The 17,540-nt window shown below is 46.3% G+C and overlaps 1 protein-coding gene across 1 annotated transcript in view; it reads right to left on the reverse strand.

Moving 5' to 3' along the window:
• PARVB (parvin beta) overlaps positions 1–9,884 on the reverse strand; it is a 51,920-nt gene extending 42,036 nt beyond the window's left edge. Inside the window, exon 1 of the mRNA XM_088525613.1 lies at positions 9,757–9,884. Coding sequence (XP_088381739.1) covers positions 9,757–9,871 — 115 coding nt within the window. The 5' untranslated portion in view covers positions 9,872–9,884. The remainder of the gene's footprint in view (positions 1–9,756) is intronic.
• Between the last annotated feature and the right edge of the window lie 7,656 nt (positions 9,885–17,540).

The raw sequence follows: 17,540 nt of genomic DNA on the forward strand, positions 1-17,540 counted from the left end.
TCCACTTGTTAGAGTGGGTAAGCCTGAAAACAGAGGAAAACCTTCTATTTTGAAGTGACAAGTGTCTTGGCATCTGTTTAAAAACACATGCCTACAGCTGCCAAACAGCACCGGTGAGAAGACACCTTCCGAGGATCACACATTTCTCTATTTAAAGACGTCAAGAAGCAGACACCCTAGTCTGTGCGGACATCAGAACAGTCCTCCTCCTCCGCCACCTCTCTCACTCTCTTTCCTTCCTCTAAATACTGTGTATGCAGCCCTCTCATCTAATGAGAAATCTGCAATGAGGCCATATGGCAGCTATAATGGAAAACATACAGCTTCCTTTTTACAGTATATTTCATTACTGTTCAATTACTGAAAGTAGGAAGTACTACAGGAGGAACTGGAATTCATAGGAGCCAGAACAGCATGCTGCTTTTATAACCAAAATGCAGCATGAACTGAAAAGAGATTTTATGAGAGTTATACCTGACTGCCAGATGGATCTCAGGAGATTACAAAAAAAGCCCTTTTTAATTTGGAGAAACACTCACTGAGAGGCAAAACTGAATTCCCAGAAATCCCACTAAATGTCACTGACAAAGCGCAAACCAGAATCCTGTCCCATGGCTTTCCCTCTGGGCCAAAAGTTCTCAGACTGGGGTCTGCAGGTGGAGGATGGAAACAAACTGTGTGTGCAGTATTTATAATTAGAAGCTTAACTGTGCAGATATATTTTCCTCCACAAGGAAACGACGGAGATTTAATGGCCTAAGGAGTATGGAGGAGGAGAGTCACTGCTCTAGGCCAGGACATACTGCCAGGTGTGCATGTTCTCTCCCCATCGTTTTTTTCAGAGCAAGACTTGGCTGGATTCAAATTACAAAACCCTAAAACCACATACGTTAGCCATAATGCTTTTCCAGCTAATCTAAATATACAGCAGAAGTGACGAATTTTGGGTTACAGCTTTTTGCTTGACAAACAGAAGAGTCCAAATTAGGAAATGTATATAGGAGTTGGTGGAGTTCAGGATTCAACGAGGAGGAGGAAGGGCTGTAAGTAGCCTTGCGACGATGGACTTCAGGAGGGCCAACTTTAGCCTCTTCAGAGACCTCCTCGGTAGAATCCCATGGGCTAGTGCTCTAGAAGGCAGGGGGGCCCAAGAGAGCTGGTTAGTTTTCAAGCGGCACTTCCTCCACGTCCAGCAGCAGTGCATCCCTGTGTGTAGGAAGGGAGGCAGAGGGGGCAGGCGACCTGCGTGGATGAGCCGGGAGCTTGTGGCAATGCTCAAGCAGAAGGCAGCGGTATACAGAATGTGGAAAAAAGGACAGGCCCCCTGGGAGAAATACAGGAACGTAGTCAGGGAGTGCAGAGATGCGACAAGGAAAGCTAAGGCACGTCTGGAAGGCAAGCTGGCAAGGGACGTTAAAAATAACAAAAAAAAATTCTTCAAATACATTAACAGCAAAAGGAAGATCAGGGAAAACGTGGGTCCGCTGGAGGACGGGATGGGCACCTTGGTTACAAATAACACAGAAAAAGCAGAGTTGCTCAATGCCTTCTTTGCTTCGGTGTTTACCAAGGGCAGCCCTTTAGAGCCCCAGGCCCTAGAGGCAAGAGAAGAAGCGGGTGGAGAGGAAGACTTGCCCTGGGTAGAGGAAGATTGGGTCAGAGAGCACCTAAGGAACCTCGATACCCACAAATCCATGGGCCCTGATGGGATGCACCCCAGAGTGCTGCGGGAGCTGGCAGATGTCATAGCTAAGCCGCTCTCCATCATCTTTGAAAGATCCTGGAGAACGGGGGAGGTGCCGGAAGACTGGAAGAAGGCCAATGTCACGCCAGTCTTCAAAAAAGGCAAGAAGGAGGACCCAGGCAACTACAGGCCAGTCAGCCTCACCTCCGTCCCCGGAAAAGTGATGGAACGGCTCATACTGGCTGTTGTCTCCAGGCACATGGAGGACAAGAAGGTGCTCAAGAGTAGTCAGCATGGATTCACCAAGGGAAAATCTTGCCTGACTAACCTGATAGCCTTCTATGATGAAATGACCGGCTGGATAGACGAGGGGAGAGCGGTGGATGTCGTCTATCTCGACTTCACCAAGGCTTTTGACACCGTCCCTCACAACATCCTCCTGGGCAAGCTCCGGAAGTGTGGGATAGATGAGTGGACAGTGAGATGGATTAGGAACTGGCTGGATGGCAGGGCCCAGAGAGTGGTGATCAGCGGCGCAGAGTCTAGTTGGAGGCCTGTGGCTAGTGGGGTCCCCCAGGGGTCAGTCCTTGGTCCAGTCCTGTTCAATTTATTCATCAATGACCTGGATGAAGGCACAGAGTGCTCCCTCAGCAAGTTTGCTGATGATACCAAACTGGGAGGAGTAGCCGATACCCCAGAGGGCTGTGCTGCCATCCAGAGGGACCTGGACAGACTGGACAACTGGGCGGTGAAAAACCTCATGCAATTCAACAAGGCCAAGTGCAAGGTCCTGCACCTGGGGAGGAATAACCCCAGACACCAGTACAGGCTGGGGACCAAGCTTGTGGAGAGCAGCTCTGCGGAGAAAGACCTGGGTGTCATGGTGGACGACAAGTTGACCATGAGGCAGCAGTGTGCCCTCGTGGCCAAGAAGGCCAATGGGATCCTGGGCTGCATTAAGAAGAGCATCTCTAGCAGGTCGAGGGAGGTGATCCTGCCCCTCTACTCAGCCCTGGTGAGGCCGCATCTGGAGTACTGTGTCCAGTTCTGGGCTCCACAGTACAAGAGGGATGTGGAGCTGCTGGAGAGAGTCCAGCGCAGGGCTACAAGGATGATCAGGGGCCTGGAACATCTGCCCTATGAGGAGAGGCTGAGGGAGCTGGGCCTGTTCAGCCTGGAGAAGAGAAGGCTGAGAGGGGATCTAATCAGTGTATATAAATACCTCAAGGGAGGGAGTGCAGAGGACGGGGATGGTCTCTTTTCAGTGGTGGCCACTGATAGGACTAGAGGAAATGGCCGGAAACTGAAACATCAAAAATTCCATAGGAACTTAAGGAAAAATTTCTTAACAGTGAGGGTGACAGAGCACTGGAACAGGCTGCCCAGAGAGGTTGTGGAGCCTCCTTCTCTGGAGATCTTCAAAACCCGCTTGGATGCAGTCCTGTGCCACGTGCTTTAGGTGTCCCTGCGTATGCAGGGGGGTTGGACTAGATGATCTCTAGAGGTCCCTTCCAACCCTAAGCATTCTATGATTCTATGATTCTATATCTGAACAGACATCATTCTAGAGAGATCAGCTGGCCCCTAACTAACTAGTCATGCACCACAGAGGTTCTTGTTCCCACTTCTCCTCCCTGGCGACCCTCAAAGAGAAATGAAGGCTGTTGGGTTAGTTCCCTGCATACAATCCCTCCATGGGAGGTGGGGAGAGCGTGTGGCCTCACCAAGCAGCCTGCCCTGCAGCCAAGGCCTAAAATCAAGGCCCCTAAAAGGCAGGGCTCTCCCAATGCTGCCCTGCAGTGCTTTCCTCCTGCCTCCTCTCCTCCTTGCTGCTACCACCACCATGCTTCCCCTCAGCCCAGCGTAGAGCTAGCACAACTTATGACACCTTCCTAAGGCATGTCCCTCGCTTCTGCACCAAAATACCCAGATCCCATTAGCTAAGGGAACTTTGAGGTCCGCTGGAGTCAGGATTGCCATAATGAGCAGAGGCCAGCTGGAGGAAGAGGCTCAGGTCCTCCGAAATAACTGGGAAGGGTTAGAGAGATGGTCCCTCATCTGCTCCTGCAAGGAAGAACTCGCACAGTGACATGGAACAGCTGCAGACCCTGGAAATGGAGCAAGACAGTGTCAATGAGGAAAGCAGAAAAGCTTCCCCGTTACCAGGGGCAGCAAGTGTAGCAGTGGCCGTATACCACTCTGTGATACACAAAAGGCAGAAAGCTCTTCCTTCTTACAATAAACCCCCTCCTTGCCTCCATCAAGCCATCATGTCCAGGAACCCTGACGCACACCACACTCCCAGGTACATATCCACAGGCCAAATCTTCTAGTGGTACCCAAGGGATTTCAATGCCCAATTCCCTTTGAAGAGTAATCTGGCATCAAAATCCGTTCTACTACTACAGACTTGAGCCTCTTCACCTGTCTTAAGGACCCCTGCATGGGTGACCTTCTGGAGAGCAGCTCTGCAGAGAAGGACTTGGGCGTCGTGGTGGACGACAAGTTGACCATGAGGCAGCTGGGTGCCCTCATGGCCAAGAAGGCCAGTGGGATCCTGGGGTATATTAAGAAGAGCGTCTCCAGCAGGTCGAGGGAGGGGATCTTGCCCCTCTACTCAGTCCTGGTGAGGCCACATCTGGAGCACTGTGTCCAGTTCTGGGCTCTTGGATCTACTGGAGAGAGTCCAGCGCAGGGCTACAAGGACAATCAGGGGCCTGGAACATCTGCCCTATGAGGAGAGACTGAGGGAGCTGGGCCTGTTCAGTCTGAAGAAGAAAAAGGTGAGAGGGGATCTAATCAGTGTCTATAAATACCTCAAGGGAGGCAGTGAGGAGGATGGTGCTGGCCTCTCTTCAGTGGTGGACACCGACAGAACTAGAGGCCACAAACAGAAACACCAAAAGTTCCACAGGAACTTAAGGAAAAATTTCTTAACAGTGAGGGTGACAGAGCACTGGAACAGGCTGCCCAGAGAGGTTGTGGAGTCTCCTTCTCCGGAGATCTTCCAAACCCGCTCGGATGCAGTCCTGTGCCACGTGCTCTAGGTGACCCTGCGTGTGCAGGGGGGTTGGACTAGATGATCTCTAAAGGTATCTTCCCACCTTAAGGATTCTATGATTCTATGTATGTCCCTCTTAGCTGAATAGCAAAGCCCTAAGTGTTCGACCACCAGTTCCTGCCACCAGCAGACTCTGCCTTTCACCGGCCTTGCCGCAGACCACGTATTGCTGCTGAGGGATGCAGGTTTGAGTTGTTCCAAAATGCTCGTGCAATGGAAGATCTTTACCTGCTCATCTCCCAGATCATTCAACATCAAGGTATGATCCAAGGCCCAAAGCAGTACGGTAAAAAACTCCACCAGTTTCAACTGGTTTTGGAACAACTGGCCCCTGGCTGTTCTTAAAGTACATAAAAAAAGACATTTATCATGTTTATGCTAAGAAGAATTTAAAATAAGCAGGTATCATTGGAACATTGCCTTTAAGAAAAGGAGTTCATTTCCCAATCTTCACATTCTGGTTTTCAAGGAGTTCTAAACTTTGATTTTAGTGAATTAAAAATGTTAATAATCTTGCTGAACTTTTAAGATAAAAATAATGGTTTTCTTCCACTTAATCTTATTTTAATGATTTCCACTTTGAAATTAACACAACTTCAAAATGTTCATCTTTGTAAACTAAACGTTGATTTTTCAATTCATCATTAAACCTACCGAGCTGTTTTGCTGACTTTGGCTGCATCCTGCCTAGGAGAAAATTCTCAACTGTTCAACTGCCATCCAAAAATCTACTGTCTCACAGAGGCCTTGTCTGTATTCAAGTTGTGTTGGCTAAACCACTTGAATCTAGATTGAGCTACAGGAGAAAACACAATTTTAATGACATTCTTAGAGGATGCTCTTGCACATAAAGCTTAAAAATAAGCTGAGTTGAGCCAAGTTGAGACATTGGCAGACCAAGAACAACTGTTCTTGGAACCAGGACAAACTTTCAGCACGGATAATATGGCCAACAAAGGTGGCCACCTGTGATGTGAGCAGAGACTGAGCTAAAGGTGCTAACATATTTCTAGGATCCAGTTAAGAGGCATCTTTCAGGATCATTTTGAAGTTAAATATTGTTTTTAACATCTCAAGCAGCCACTAGGTAATGGCTATAGCAAAACTTTAGCACACTGGGACAGAAAAGTTCACTGTTTTGCAATGTGTTTACATAGGCACATCTTTAGAGACTACACAACAGAATGCATTAAAAAAGAGGGATTTTAATGGTTTTCAGCACATCCTACTCAAATGAAAAAAAAATCCATTTTCTAATCAAATCTGATTCTCCTTTCCTGATGTGTTGAAGGGGAGGCCTTACCATGTTGAGATGTGCTCCGTGAAGGAGATGAAGTAGGTCTGAGTAACCAGTTTCCAAACCCCACTCTCTCCAGAGAGCAATTACTCGCACAAGCGGTCCCATCAGTTTCAAAGGAACGATAAAGAAACCGTTTCCTTCAATTTAGTTCTGCTGTTGAGCTTATTTCCTCATGTTCCTCCCCCCAGGAAATCAAAGTGGATTGGGCACTGCAAGCTGTTCCACCTGAACAACTTGGAAATGGGTTTCAGTTTGTGTGGAAATGTGGGAAATGGGCAGATTACCTTTGCCTGAGTATCACTGCATCAAGGAGGACTTGGGAAATAGAGTTTTCTTCCCTGTCACTGGCTTGACAGGCGACCTCGAACAAGTCACTTCGCTTCCTCTGCCCCAGGTGTTACCCCTGCAGAACAGAGGGAGCAATAACCACGTTCCTCCAAGGGAAAAAGCCTTGAGTCACCCTGTGCTGTCCTACATCTGTAATAAGGAAAACAGAGTGAAACTTGCAGCAAAGCACTCACCTCCTCTATTTCAATAGGAAGATACCTCTTCTGTTTGCCCAGCAGGAATGGGGAGAATTATTTTAAGCTCCTTTTGCAGACCAAGATGAAAGGGCACTATCCAAAGCAGCTTCATCTCCATGATCTGAAAAGAACCTAAGGGATCATCTGTCTTGCAAACTGTATCATGCTGTGAGGCCTGCTGGCATCATGCTGGCTTCCCAAGGAGAAATTAAAGTTGAATTTGGAGCTTGGGAACAGGTGGGTTAAAGTTTATTAACTTTACACATTTAATCTTGTACATTTGGCACATAAAGGTGCATCGAGAGAGAACTATGCTGTGGTAATATATTTTTAGATTTTAGGCTCATTTCTACACAATTTAGTGTGAAAAAGTTACTAAAAAAAATCCCTAGTGGTCGCACAAGCATCAGAACTAACAAAACTTTCCTTTCTAAGGATACATGCAGTGATTAACTGCAATATTTTAAGAAGTACAACTCCAATCAATGCCCTCCATAGAGATGCTTCATTTTTTGGAGAGTTTCTCTCCTGTGTGGACTCCCTACAAGTTTACGAGGGCTGCTAATTTTCTCTTATAGGCATTTTTAGCTAACCGAGGAGTTGAAAATGTTTCTGGGAAGGAAAAGGAAGGGAGGAGCCAAACAGACAGTGAGATTATGCACACACACACAGAGACCGTATTTCCATAGGAAATCAGACTAAAAATGTCTTCTCAGCGAACAAGGGGTTTTCTTTTCACTTTTCAGTCACGGGGAACTAATGATCCACTTTACACTCATAAATACAAGTGCAATAGTATAAAGCAAAGGCTTCGGGTATAAATTCAAAGACTTCCTCAAATATTTAAACAACTTGTAGAATTTGACTCGAATTGTTAACTCTCCCTCATCTACAGGCACCTACTGACAAACTACTACATCATGCCATACACCTTAAACAAAATTAACAGAAAGGTAATTTACACACTATGGCGAACACTTTAAACACTACCAGAGTTACTATCACCAATGTACTTAAGGGTTTTATTTATTGCCCTGTCATAAAGTGAAGTTATGCATTTGCAATGGTCTTGCAACACTCAACGAACATTGTTCTCCAAATGCAACCCCACTAAAAATAGATTATGGTATCTTATAAAGTAGTTAGGCATAACTTTGACCTCAGACATTTATGGTGTGCTGGCCATACGTTCTTGTTATTAGTATTATATTGTGGGCTAGCAGCCACATTTCAAAAAGAATGACCCTAAGTAACAAATAAAAACTTATTCGGTTTCACGGTAAGAATTTCTGAGCTATATAGATCAGGCACACGTCATGCATGTGGGCTCAGAGGAGTCATATAAGCAGATTATAAGTATTGCAAAGACCAGGGTAATGGTTATTATATTAGTACCCCTCAGATGGCTAGCATTTACTTCAAGATACAAAAGACTGGCCAGTAAGAGCAACTAATATTTTCAAATTGCTCTCCAGCTTGCTTACTTTTTCAAGTATAAAAAGGAGAGGCAACACGGGCAGCATGTTGGTTTGCTGTTGAGCACTGGATGAAAGCAGCTCAGAATACCCGAACTCCAAAATCCTTTCTGACCTCTGCTGGTGTGCTCTGAGAAGCCAAGCAGAAACCCATCAGCCAGACCCCAACGAAGGGACGCAGGGAAAACATGCATGTTTAGAGCGGATCCTAAATGGTTTATCCATTCAATCAAGGGACGCCCCTTGGGTGAGGTTCCCAATTGTTTCTATTCCAGTCACGCACAAAGACTTGGTTTCTGCCATAGAAATTTGTCCCTGTGGCTGCCCAGATCCTACCATGGCCTTGCTTTATATTACCACACTAGTAGATCGCCACTAATAGCAAAAGCAAATACCAAAATTAAAACAGGCCATTCTGCAGCTGAGAGGAGCTGAAGCCCCAAAGAGAGTTGGCAAAATAATGGGAAAATCCAGCAAAATGAGAGGTGGCTTCCTCTAAAAGTGACTACAGCAACATGCCCCTTTGGACTTCCATTTCTGAAATTACTTATTTGGGAAGGGATGGTGTCAAGCTGCTAAGGTTCAAAAATGCTTTGAATGAAACGCATGGCTTCCAAGCATGAGGAGGGAACCCCTTGCTGGAGGGATCCTGTTCGCCACCACCTTCCGTTAGAAATAACTGATGTCACCGGGAAGGCGCGACTTCTTCAGCAAAAGCAGGGCTGAGAACCTTGATTAAAAATAGATAACAAAGGAAACACTAGTAAGCCCCACCAAAACAGCCAGCGGAAGGAAAACGAAGCAAATTTATTTAATCAAGCTCTGACACCCAGTATTTTATTTTTAAATATTGAAAAGCTGCTTTCGGAACGTTCCAAGCAACTCACAGACAAGATACAGGCAAAACATGTGCTCGCTCCACAGCTGCTCAAAAGGAGACCCGAGCGGGAACGACTTCCTCATCCTACCCCTAGGGGGTACCCGCTAGGGAATAGCCAAGGCCAAGTCTAGCAGTTCAGAAAAGGCAAAATTACGCCAAGGAGGTGCTGATCAGAGGAAAGCTGCACTTTATGTAAAAAGGGCTGGATCACCCGTCTCAAGTTCTGTGGCAAGAGGGGACTCCCTGTCTGCAAAATAAATAAACAAATAAATAAATAAAAGTTGCTGTGCTTCAGAGTAAATGACCATGCCACCAATATGCTGCCACTGCCGCCTAAACTAAAGCCCAGCACGAGCGATCAAGACACGTTTTGGGGGTAGGAGGCTGAGGTTTTTTTGTTCTGTTTTTTTTGATGAATATATTTTTAGTAGGAAAAGCGCACCAGGCAAGCTATTCGAATATACAAACCTACAGACAAGCAGGCCGGGCACAGGCTGGGTGGGTTTAACCGGGCAGATTTAACTGTTCCCGTCGCAACTTCCCTTTGTTCCCCCAAGTTTATTGCAAGAGACGCAAGCAGGCTCCGCCGCTCCCCTCCCGCCCTCAGCTCGTCCCGGGACAGCGGGGCGGATGGGCCGATGCCCCCCGGGTCCCCTCTGGCTTTCTCCGTTCCCAAGGGGGCGGCGACGAGGTGCCACGTCCCCCCCACACACACACCGCCACCACCCGCCCCCTTAACGGTCGCCGGCGACCGTTGGGGCCGCGGACGGGGAGCACACGGGGGCTCGCGCTCCGCCGCCATGTCGGGGGCCGGGGGCGCCGCCGCGCTCACCCTCCTTGGCTTTCTTCTTCCTCGCCAGCGTGCCGCCGAGCTTGCCCAGGAACGACTCGTCCTTCTTCATCCTGTGGGGCCGCAGCGTGGGCGAGCGCACGGGAGCGGCGGACATGAGCGCGGGGAAGGGGCTGCGCTGCGCTGCGGCGGGGAGCGCGTCTCGCCCGGCAGCCGCGGCGAGAGCGGCCGGGGGGCGTGCGTGGCGCAGGAGGACGGGCCGGGGCCGGGGGCGGGCTGCGAGCCCGGCCACAGCGCCCTGCCACGGCGGGGAAGTCCGCGGGCGCCGCCGCCCTCGCGGGGCCGGCGCGACATGGCGCCCGCGCGCCCCTCGCCGCGGCGGGGAAGGGCCCCCCGCGCTGCCCCGAAGCTCCAGGCAGACCCGGGGGGCCGCCGCACGACATTAATAACGGGCCAACATTAAAAAGGTGCCACCCCGGATTCCCTCCCCGGGAGCGAAAAGGGGCTGCAAAGATGCCTGGGCCGTTTTGACTTGCTCCGGAGCTGATGGGATGGGGTGGTCCTGGCTTATAACTGTGAAGAACAAGCAGGTCAAAATAAATAAATAAAATGATTAAAAATTACAGTCCTTTGAAGCAAAGCCATGAGTTCCATCAAATCTTGTAGAGGGCAAAAATCGAGGGCAAGGTCTTAGCTCATGGCATTTGCCTCCACGAAGGTCACCTGAGCCCGGAGGCCTCGTACCAGCCCAGCTGACATCTGCTGCCTGGTTCTGCAGTCCAGCACACACGGGACTATGGTGCCCTCTGCCCGGGTCTCTGCTGCCTGCTGTGTCCTGCTGTGCCTCACAGCGATTTTGAGAACAGGACATGTCCGGCATGCTAGGGCATCGTAGGAAGGGGATGGCTGCAGCTCCCACCATCTGCACCGAAACAGTCGAAAACAGCAAGCTGAGATCCCACGGAGTGAATTTATTACTTATCATTTTACAGCACCCGGGAGTGTGATAAGGGCTTTGCGGAATACACATGAAAAACAGATCACCAAGGGTTTGCAGCGCTCCACTCTCATCCTGCCAAGTCTTAGGCATGCACTTAACTCTAAGCTGCTGAAGTGGTCCCGCTGAGCATTTAACGGGGGCACAGGGCACCTGCAGTTACGCACGTGCCATGGTCCGCTCCTGGCAGCAGCTCCCTGTCAGCAGCCGTTACCACAGCAAAACACCACGTTCACCTCAGCACAACGGGCACAGGAGCCGCACACGCCGCGTGCAGGGCAGGTTTTCCTGCTTTACCTGCCACAGAAGCAGCGCTAACACATCCAGAGCATAAAGTAACACTTTCCTGAGTAAAACTTGTGCAACGCTGTAGTTTAACCATAGGCTTAGCCAGAGCTAATCCCCTCTGCCACTGGAAATCCCTTACTTCCAGTTATCCACGTGGCTTTTCCTGAACCGCTATTCAGCACGTGATCGAAGAACAAAAAAGTCCCACCCGGCCCGGCTTTCTGATCTGACGGAGCATGAAATCACCCAAGTGCGAGTGCCAGCAAAAGGGGGGAAACATATGACTTCGGGTGGGAAGGTCTCTTTGAATGGCAGATTTTCAGGAAAAGGTAATGGCAAAATTGTGGCCTGCTCTAGGTGGTTGCTAGTGAAATGATGCCTCTTTTCCCATTGGCATTAACTCTTTTGTGATCCAACTCCACATACTCTCCACAGCAAGCAGCCACCCCAGCATGGCTGTCAAGAACATGGCATCCAAATATCATGCCCAAAATAGGGCAGGGCTGCACGGAACTGCAAGGAAAGAAAAGCGGCACAGAACTCCGTAGAGCAGCCTTTTCTTTTTCCATTAAATAGGACAGCAGTCACGCAGAATTCAAAACCAAGAAGCAGGAGTCTGAACTGAAATGGGACTTTTTGTCCAAAGAGGAACACAGCACAGGGTGCTGTTTGCTTCTGTCTGCAAGATTTTCTGAGGAAGGAGGCTAAGCATTTTGTTTTTCTCGTAACTGCTGCTAACAGAATTCGGAGCATTCTAACTACAGATAGACTCCTAATTTACCTGTGCTACTTTTGTTTAAAAAAAGCTTCTACTTTTTCATGCTGAAAGTCATATTTAACAGAAAATGAGAGGTTCTGCAAAATAATGTTCACTCAGCTGCTCATTTCTCTAATTGGCTTCCCTTGAGCATTTGATTGCGTTTTTCTGTTCACCCCATGGGCTCCATTCCCCCTGCTGCATTTTGCAAAGCAATGGGAGAGGGGAAAAACTGACAAATACTGTTTTAAGGCAAACAGAGACGTAATCACAGGTTTGGAGTAGCACCCGCAGCTCATTTAATGTTTATCTCTAATGGGTTAGATTTCAGGGTTATAATGGGCTTGCACTAACACCTGCTGTTGCCCCAGCCTAGTCACCAGCCACAGCACCATTAACCACTGGGAAAGGCAACCAAAAATTACGAGTGCTGCTCTTCGCACGTCTTCAAGGAGGCATCTCGGAGCGCTCATCCCTGCGCACCAGTGTTGTCACTAGGGCCTCTGGCACATTTTGCAGCTTCAAGAGGTGCCGGTGTCCTGACCAGATCTTTGGTGCTCAGCAACCTCCCCCAGGCACTGCAGCCCGCAGCAAAGGCCTGAGAGACCCAAGGAAGGTCATCACCTTCCCCAGCAGACTTACAGCCTGTGCCCTGCAAGAGAGGGCTTCAAACCAGTTCAGTAATGAGGGTGAGCTCTAGCAAATAGAGCTTCCCTGTCCTGAAGTACAACACTTAATACGTAAACTCTTATAAGCAAGTGTGCGGAAAATCTCGCTGTCAAGAACTGAATGTCCAAAAGGAGACAGAGGAGTCCTAAAACTTTATTCGAATAAAGGGAGAGTCCACCGGGCATATCCCTGTGGGGTCTCTCAAATTGCTGGGGGACGCAGCCCCCCCTTTAATCCTAATTTCCCGACCGAGGGACGCCCTCTCCTTTTCCCATTGGCCAAGGTACTCAGAAGTTACAGCCTTCCCAGCCCGCCTACACCGAACTCCGGCTTCCCGCCATCTGTTCTCACCTGAGCTCACCAACTCCTTTGTCCCCCTTGCTGAAGAATGTGGGGCAATTGCCCTATTTCCCTCCTTTGTAAAGGCCCCATCTCCTTGCAGATGGCTCTTTTTGTCCCACTCGCTCATGGCTCCACTCAGTCTCCCCTCCCTTTGTCCTGCTCTTCAGCCAAACTGTGGAGAAACCCCCTTATTGATGAATACAGAAACTTGAGCATTCTGCTCACAAGTGTCTTCCAATAACTCAAAGACACACATACACTTTGATGTCCTATATAAAGAAACTGCTTAAATTTATAGCAGAAGTAGTATGTCAACTTCTTCACAATAAATCAAGGCTGGATTGCCTGAGACAAGAGGAGAAAGCCCAGGGAAAAAGTAAAATTATGCTAAAAGAAAAAAAAAAAAACACAACCAAAATACCTGCAGTCATTTTGAGAAGCATCATAGCGGCCAAACCAACCCTACTCTTCTATACGGGAAATGAACTACTCGGTTGGTCTTTTACCCCTGTCTGGCAGCCATGCAGAGCAACATGGCCCTTGCTGCATGGGTTGAATGGCCCCTTGGAGATGCACGTTCCCTCTAAGCAGAAGCATCAGGAAGGACAGCTATATCCACTTCAACTCCTGTCCCATGCAAGAGACCACAGAGGAAATTCACTCTAGTACCCCTCTCTCGTATCAGGCACAAGATCCCTTTGAAGGTGAATGCATTAACAAAGATGTCAAGAGCACAAACATGTCTTTTTCACAAGCGAAAAAAAAAAAAAAGGAAACAAAAATCAATCTGTTTCAAAATCTGGCTTTCATTTCACCTCAGTACCATTAGCTTTAATATTTGGCTGCACAGTTAAAAGTCTGAATTAGCAATTTCTCATTTTCAAACTGCTACCATTCCTTTTTATAAAGGTCTCCTACTGACCTCTGCTTTAAGTCGCAAGGCATTTTATACTCCATTCAGAATTTAAGAGTACACAATATTATAGTAATTATATATTTCATGAAATAATGGTGCCATTTCATTGAATATATGGGGCAACACTGAAGCAAAGTAAAAGCATCCGTTTTAAGTAGAAAATCATTATATACAGCCTTGTTTTATTATAATATCTGCATTGATTTGAGTAAGATAACTGATACCTTAGGCACATGGCATCATTAGAATTAGTTTTTCTTTGTGGTATATCAAATGTCAGAGTTTTTGTCAGAGTTGTCAGAGTTTTTCTTATTTTCTTTTCTAATATAATTTTACTGAGGTAGAAACTTAACTGATTTGTTTCAGAGCAATTTAGTTTATATATTGTATTTAACTAGAAAACTTTAATAAACGCCACTTGCTTCATGAGAACATTAGCTCTGAGAGCTGCAGGCTACTCTGTGTTTTTTGCCCGACACTGGATGCAAGCTGAATGCTCCGACTTGCACAGACTACATCCAGCATATGCTCTTGTCTTCATTAAGTTAAACTCAGCAAAAGCATTGCAGTTGCAAACAGGGGTTTAGCATCAACGTTACAAAAGTTATACATGCAATTACCTGTTGTTTCAAAAGCATGGTAGAGAAGCCCTGCAAAAATCCTCCTAAGAACTATAGGTACTACTTTGGGTGCCAGGTTCTACCCTTTTAAAGACTCCTCTACATGGAAATTCAGTAATTCTAGGATGATTTTCCTGTTATCCCATATAAAATTCACAATCTCCCACATGGCAGATCAGCTCCTTGGTTCCCCTTACAGTCTGGGTTTATTTTTCCATGTGATTCCAGGAATTGGTTTTAAGTAACTTCTCACCTAGTCCTGAGAGGGATGGCCTAGCCCAAGGCGCTTCTGCTTTTTCTCAGTCTGCTTCCCTCAGCAGGTATGGCACGGGCAGCGATTTCTACAGCTGCTCTACAGAAACACCAGGTGCTTTGGAGAGATAGTCAGTGCGGGCCATTAGTGTCCACAGCTCTGCAGGCGCTTCCACTGGCAGCAAGCACAGGTTAAGCATGGCACAGAGCAACAGCAAACAGGCAGTTTTATGTTCAAAGTTTCCTTAAATGTCAGAAAGTCGTCAGCTCATGTCTAAAGCCTGTATTTTTAAATTGAATACAGTTACGCTCTTAATAACACCCTAGCAGACCTGCTGCTTACGTGCTGGCAACGTTGCCTCTCTCGCTTTCCCCAAAAACTACCTGGCCTCTTACTCCTTAGCCGTGCCCCAAGGCACCTCCTCTTCCAGATACAAAGAACAATTTCAACATTTTATTCTTAAAGGCTCCAGAAAAATCCCTCATCATCTCGGAAGCAGCAACACAAACATCCCTGCTGCTTTTCACACGTTATTGCAGTCTTCTTAACGGCTTAGAGGTGCCCTCAATATCACATTAAGTCTCTAGGGTTCTTGTCCTGCGGAGCTACTCTTATTCCTTCCGTGTGAAAGAAAAGTGCACTCTTCTCCCCTTGTCTCTTTTAACCTGTAGAAAGGGCTGTAAGGAAGAATGACAGCTGAAGAAACTCTCCTTCAAATTGCATTTGTAACTTTGGGAATGATCATTGAGAATAAAGAAGCCACAAGCATCCTGGTCCAGTTCCTGCTGTAGCATTTGGAGGCGTTTATCACTCTCTTACTGCTCAGAGCTGCCCTGTCTGGTTGTAAAACAGGAGCATTTCAGCTAGTGAGCACATGCAACGCCATGCAGACTGCCCCTTTGCGCAAATGCAAGGCTGCTGAACCACTGCTGTTCCTTCAGGCCATTTTTTTACCCCCTATTATCTTTTCATTGTATGGCCAGAAGTGCAACAGCCAAGAGGAGAATGGCTGCAGGCCTCCTCAGAGCCATTTACCATGGATTCTGATCAGTATTACAACAGATCCTGCTGGAATTCTGATCTCTATGCTACCCATCCTAATGTCTATCTTATCCATACGATTTACAAGAGCCTCAGCAGCAGGTTTCACACAAAACTATGTTAACTATGTTAGCACTGTGCTCAAGTAAGAGCGTGATTTAGATGCTGCCTCTGGAGAAATACTTTACGTAGTGTGGATAACTCCTGAGCATTTTACTATATGCCATGAGATAATTCCATCTCTCAGTGTAATTTCAACATGGGCCAGACAAAGGTTCCTGTAACACAGTTTTTCTCTCATTATTATTACTGGATAATACAACTCCACATGATAGAGTATCATCTCCCAAATGTGCTTAAAAAGCTTACACAGCCTTTGGCAAATTCTCCCACCCTTATTTTAGGGCTATGGATCACAGTTTTCTCAAAAAAAAAAAATTTTAGTGTGCAAACTGAGGCTATCTTTGTAAGCCCCAGGAAGGCCATCTTACCTTCTAAACTGATCAAATGGTACTAGCTTAGTATTTTCCCTAAAGGACTAAATTTGAACAGCCTTTAATAACAAACACTGCACAAGTTTTTAGGAGTTTTTTAGGCAAGAGAATACCTCTAATTTTATCAATATGATCATAATAAACTTCAAATTTCTGAGAGAAAATCTTAGGCATATTTTGATATATAAATATTTCCATTCTTCCCACCAAAAATATTTTTCTATGTGAACGTGTAGAGAGTACTAGTAACTAAAACAGTAAGAGTTCTTGACATTCTCAACACCTTGTCTTGTTTGATATCATAAAGTCAAAAAAGTCACAATAAATGCTTTGTTAACTAAACATTTGCTACAGTAGCTGTCCAAAAGACACACTGGAAATGGGTCTCTATATTGATATAGATTTTGTCATTCACACATTACTCTTGTTTTGATCACTTGTGATCCTCATTGATGCAACTAACTAAATTAAAAAATGGAAAGATGATTAGTCAAGTGGAGCTGTGCAACACCAGGCACTGACCAGTTTCTAACCTTCATATATTTTAGAAAATAAGTTATCGAAATGCTTCATTACTGCGTTAGTGCAAAAGCAACATTTACCAAAGCTAAAGCACTGTGTGCAACAAACCTTTTACTAGCGAGCCGAGTCTCAGGACTGACTTGACTGGCACCAAGATTTTCCTGGCCATCCTGCCAGTGCTTGGCAGCGAAGCCACCAAGCTTGTCAGTATGTGCCAAGGGGTGCCTTTAGCCAGAGAGGAGAACCCCCAAGTACAAAATCTTTCTTAGGTTCTGTTAAAAAAGCCAGTCCTTGCTACTTACAGAAGGAAATTTACAGCTAAGGAAAGTCTAAACAAAGCAGTTTGGAAATTCTACCCCCCCCCCCATAAAATGCTTTACATTATGGCTTTAATATTTTAATAATTTTAATAAATAATAATAATAAAAACTTAGGTGGAGAGAGAGTGGATTCTAGGCTCCTACTTCAACAATTTGGGATTGATACATTTGTAAAAGTTTAATATATAACCATCTCGAAAGCCAAATCATAAGGCCTAATGAGGCTTTAAACCTCATTAAACATACAGTTTTAAACTGGAATATATGCCAAGTGACAAAGCAGAAGGTCACTTTAAAATGGAAATAGCACTAATAGAAGGCACTAAAGAAACACGCCTCAGGCATAAAAACTAACGAGTCAGTATCGTGTGATCACACCTACACACCACCTCTTGCAACTGAAAAAAAACAAAAAAAAAAGGAAATTCCAATTAGAAAGACCCAAATGAACTGCTTGGCTAACTGACACAACACACTCAAAACTGTCTCAAGGCTGGGAACCTTGAAAAGTCCAAAGTTATTCTTGAATTTTGATATTTACTGTACTAGACAACTGGACTTAACTTTTCCAATAAGCAACTCAGATTTGTAAGAGCTTTTTTCAATA

Source organism: Tinamus guttatus, unplaced genomic scaffold, assembly GCF_059628265.1.
Source record: "Tinamus guttatus ecotype Peru unplaced genomic scaffold, ASM5962826v1 Tinamus_guttatus_pri_ptg000229l, whole genome shotgun sequence".
NCBI lineage: Eukaryota > Metazoa > Chordata > Aves > Tinamiformes > Tinamidae > Tinamus > Tinamus guttatus.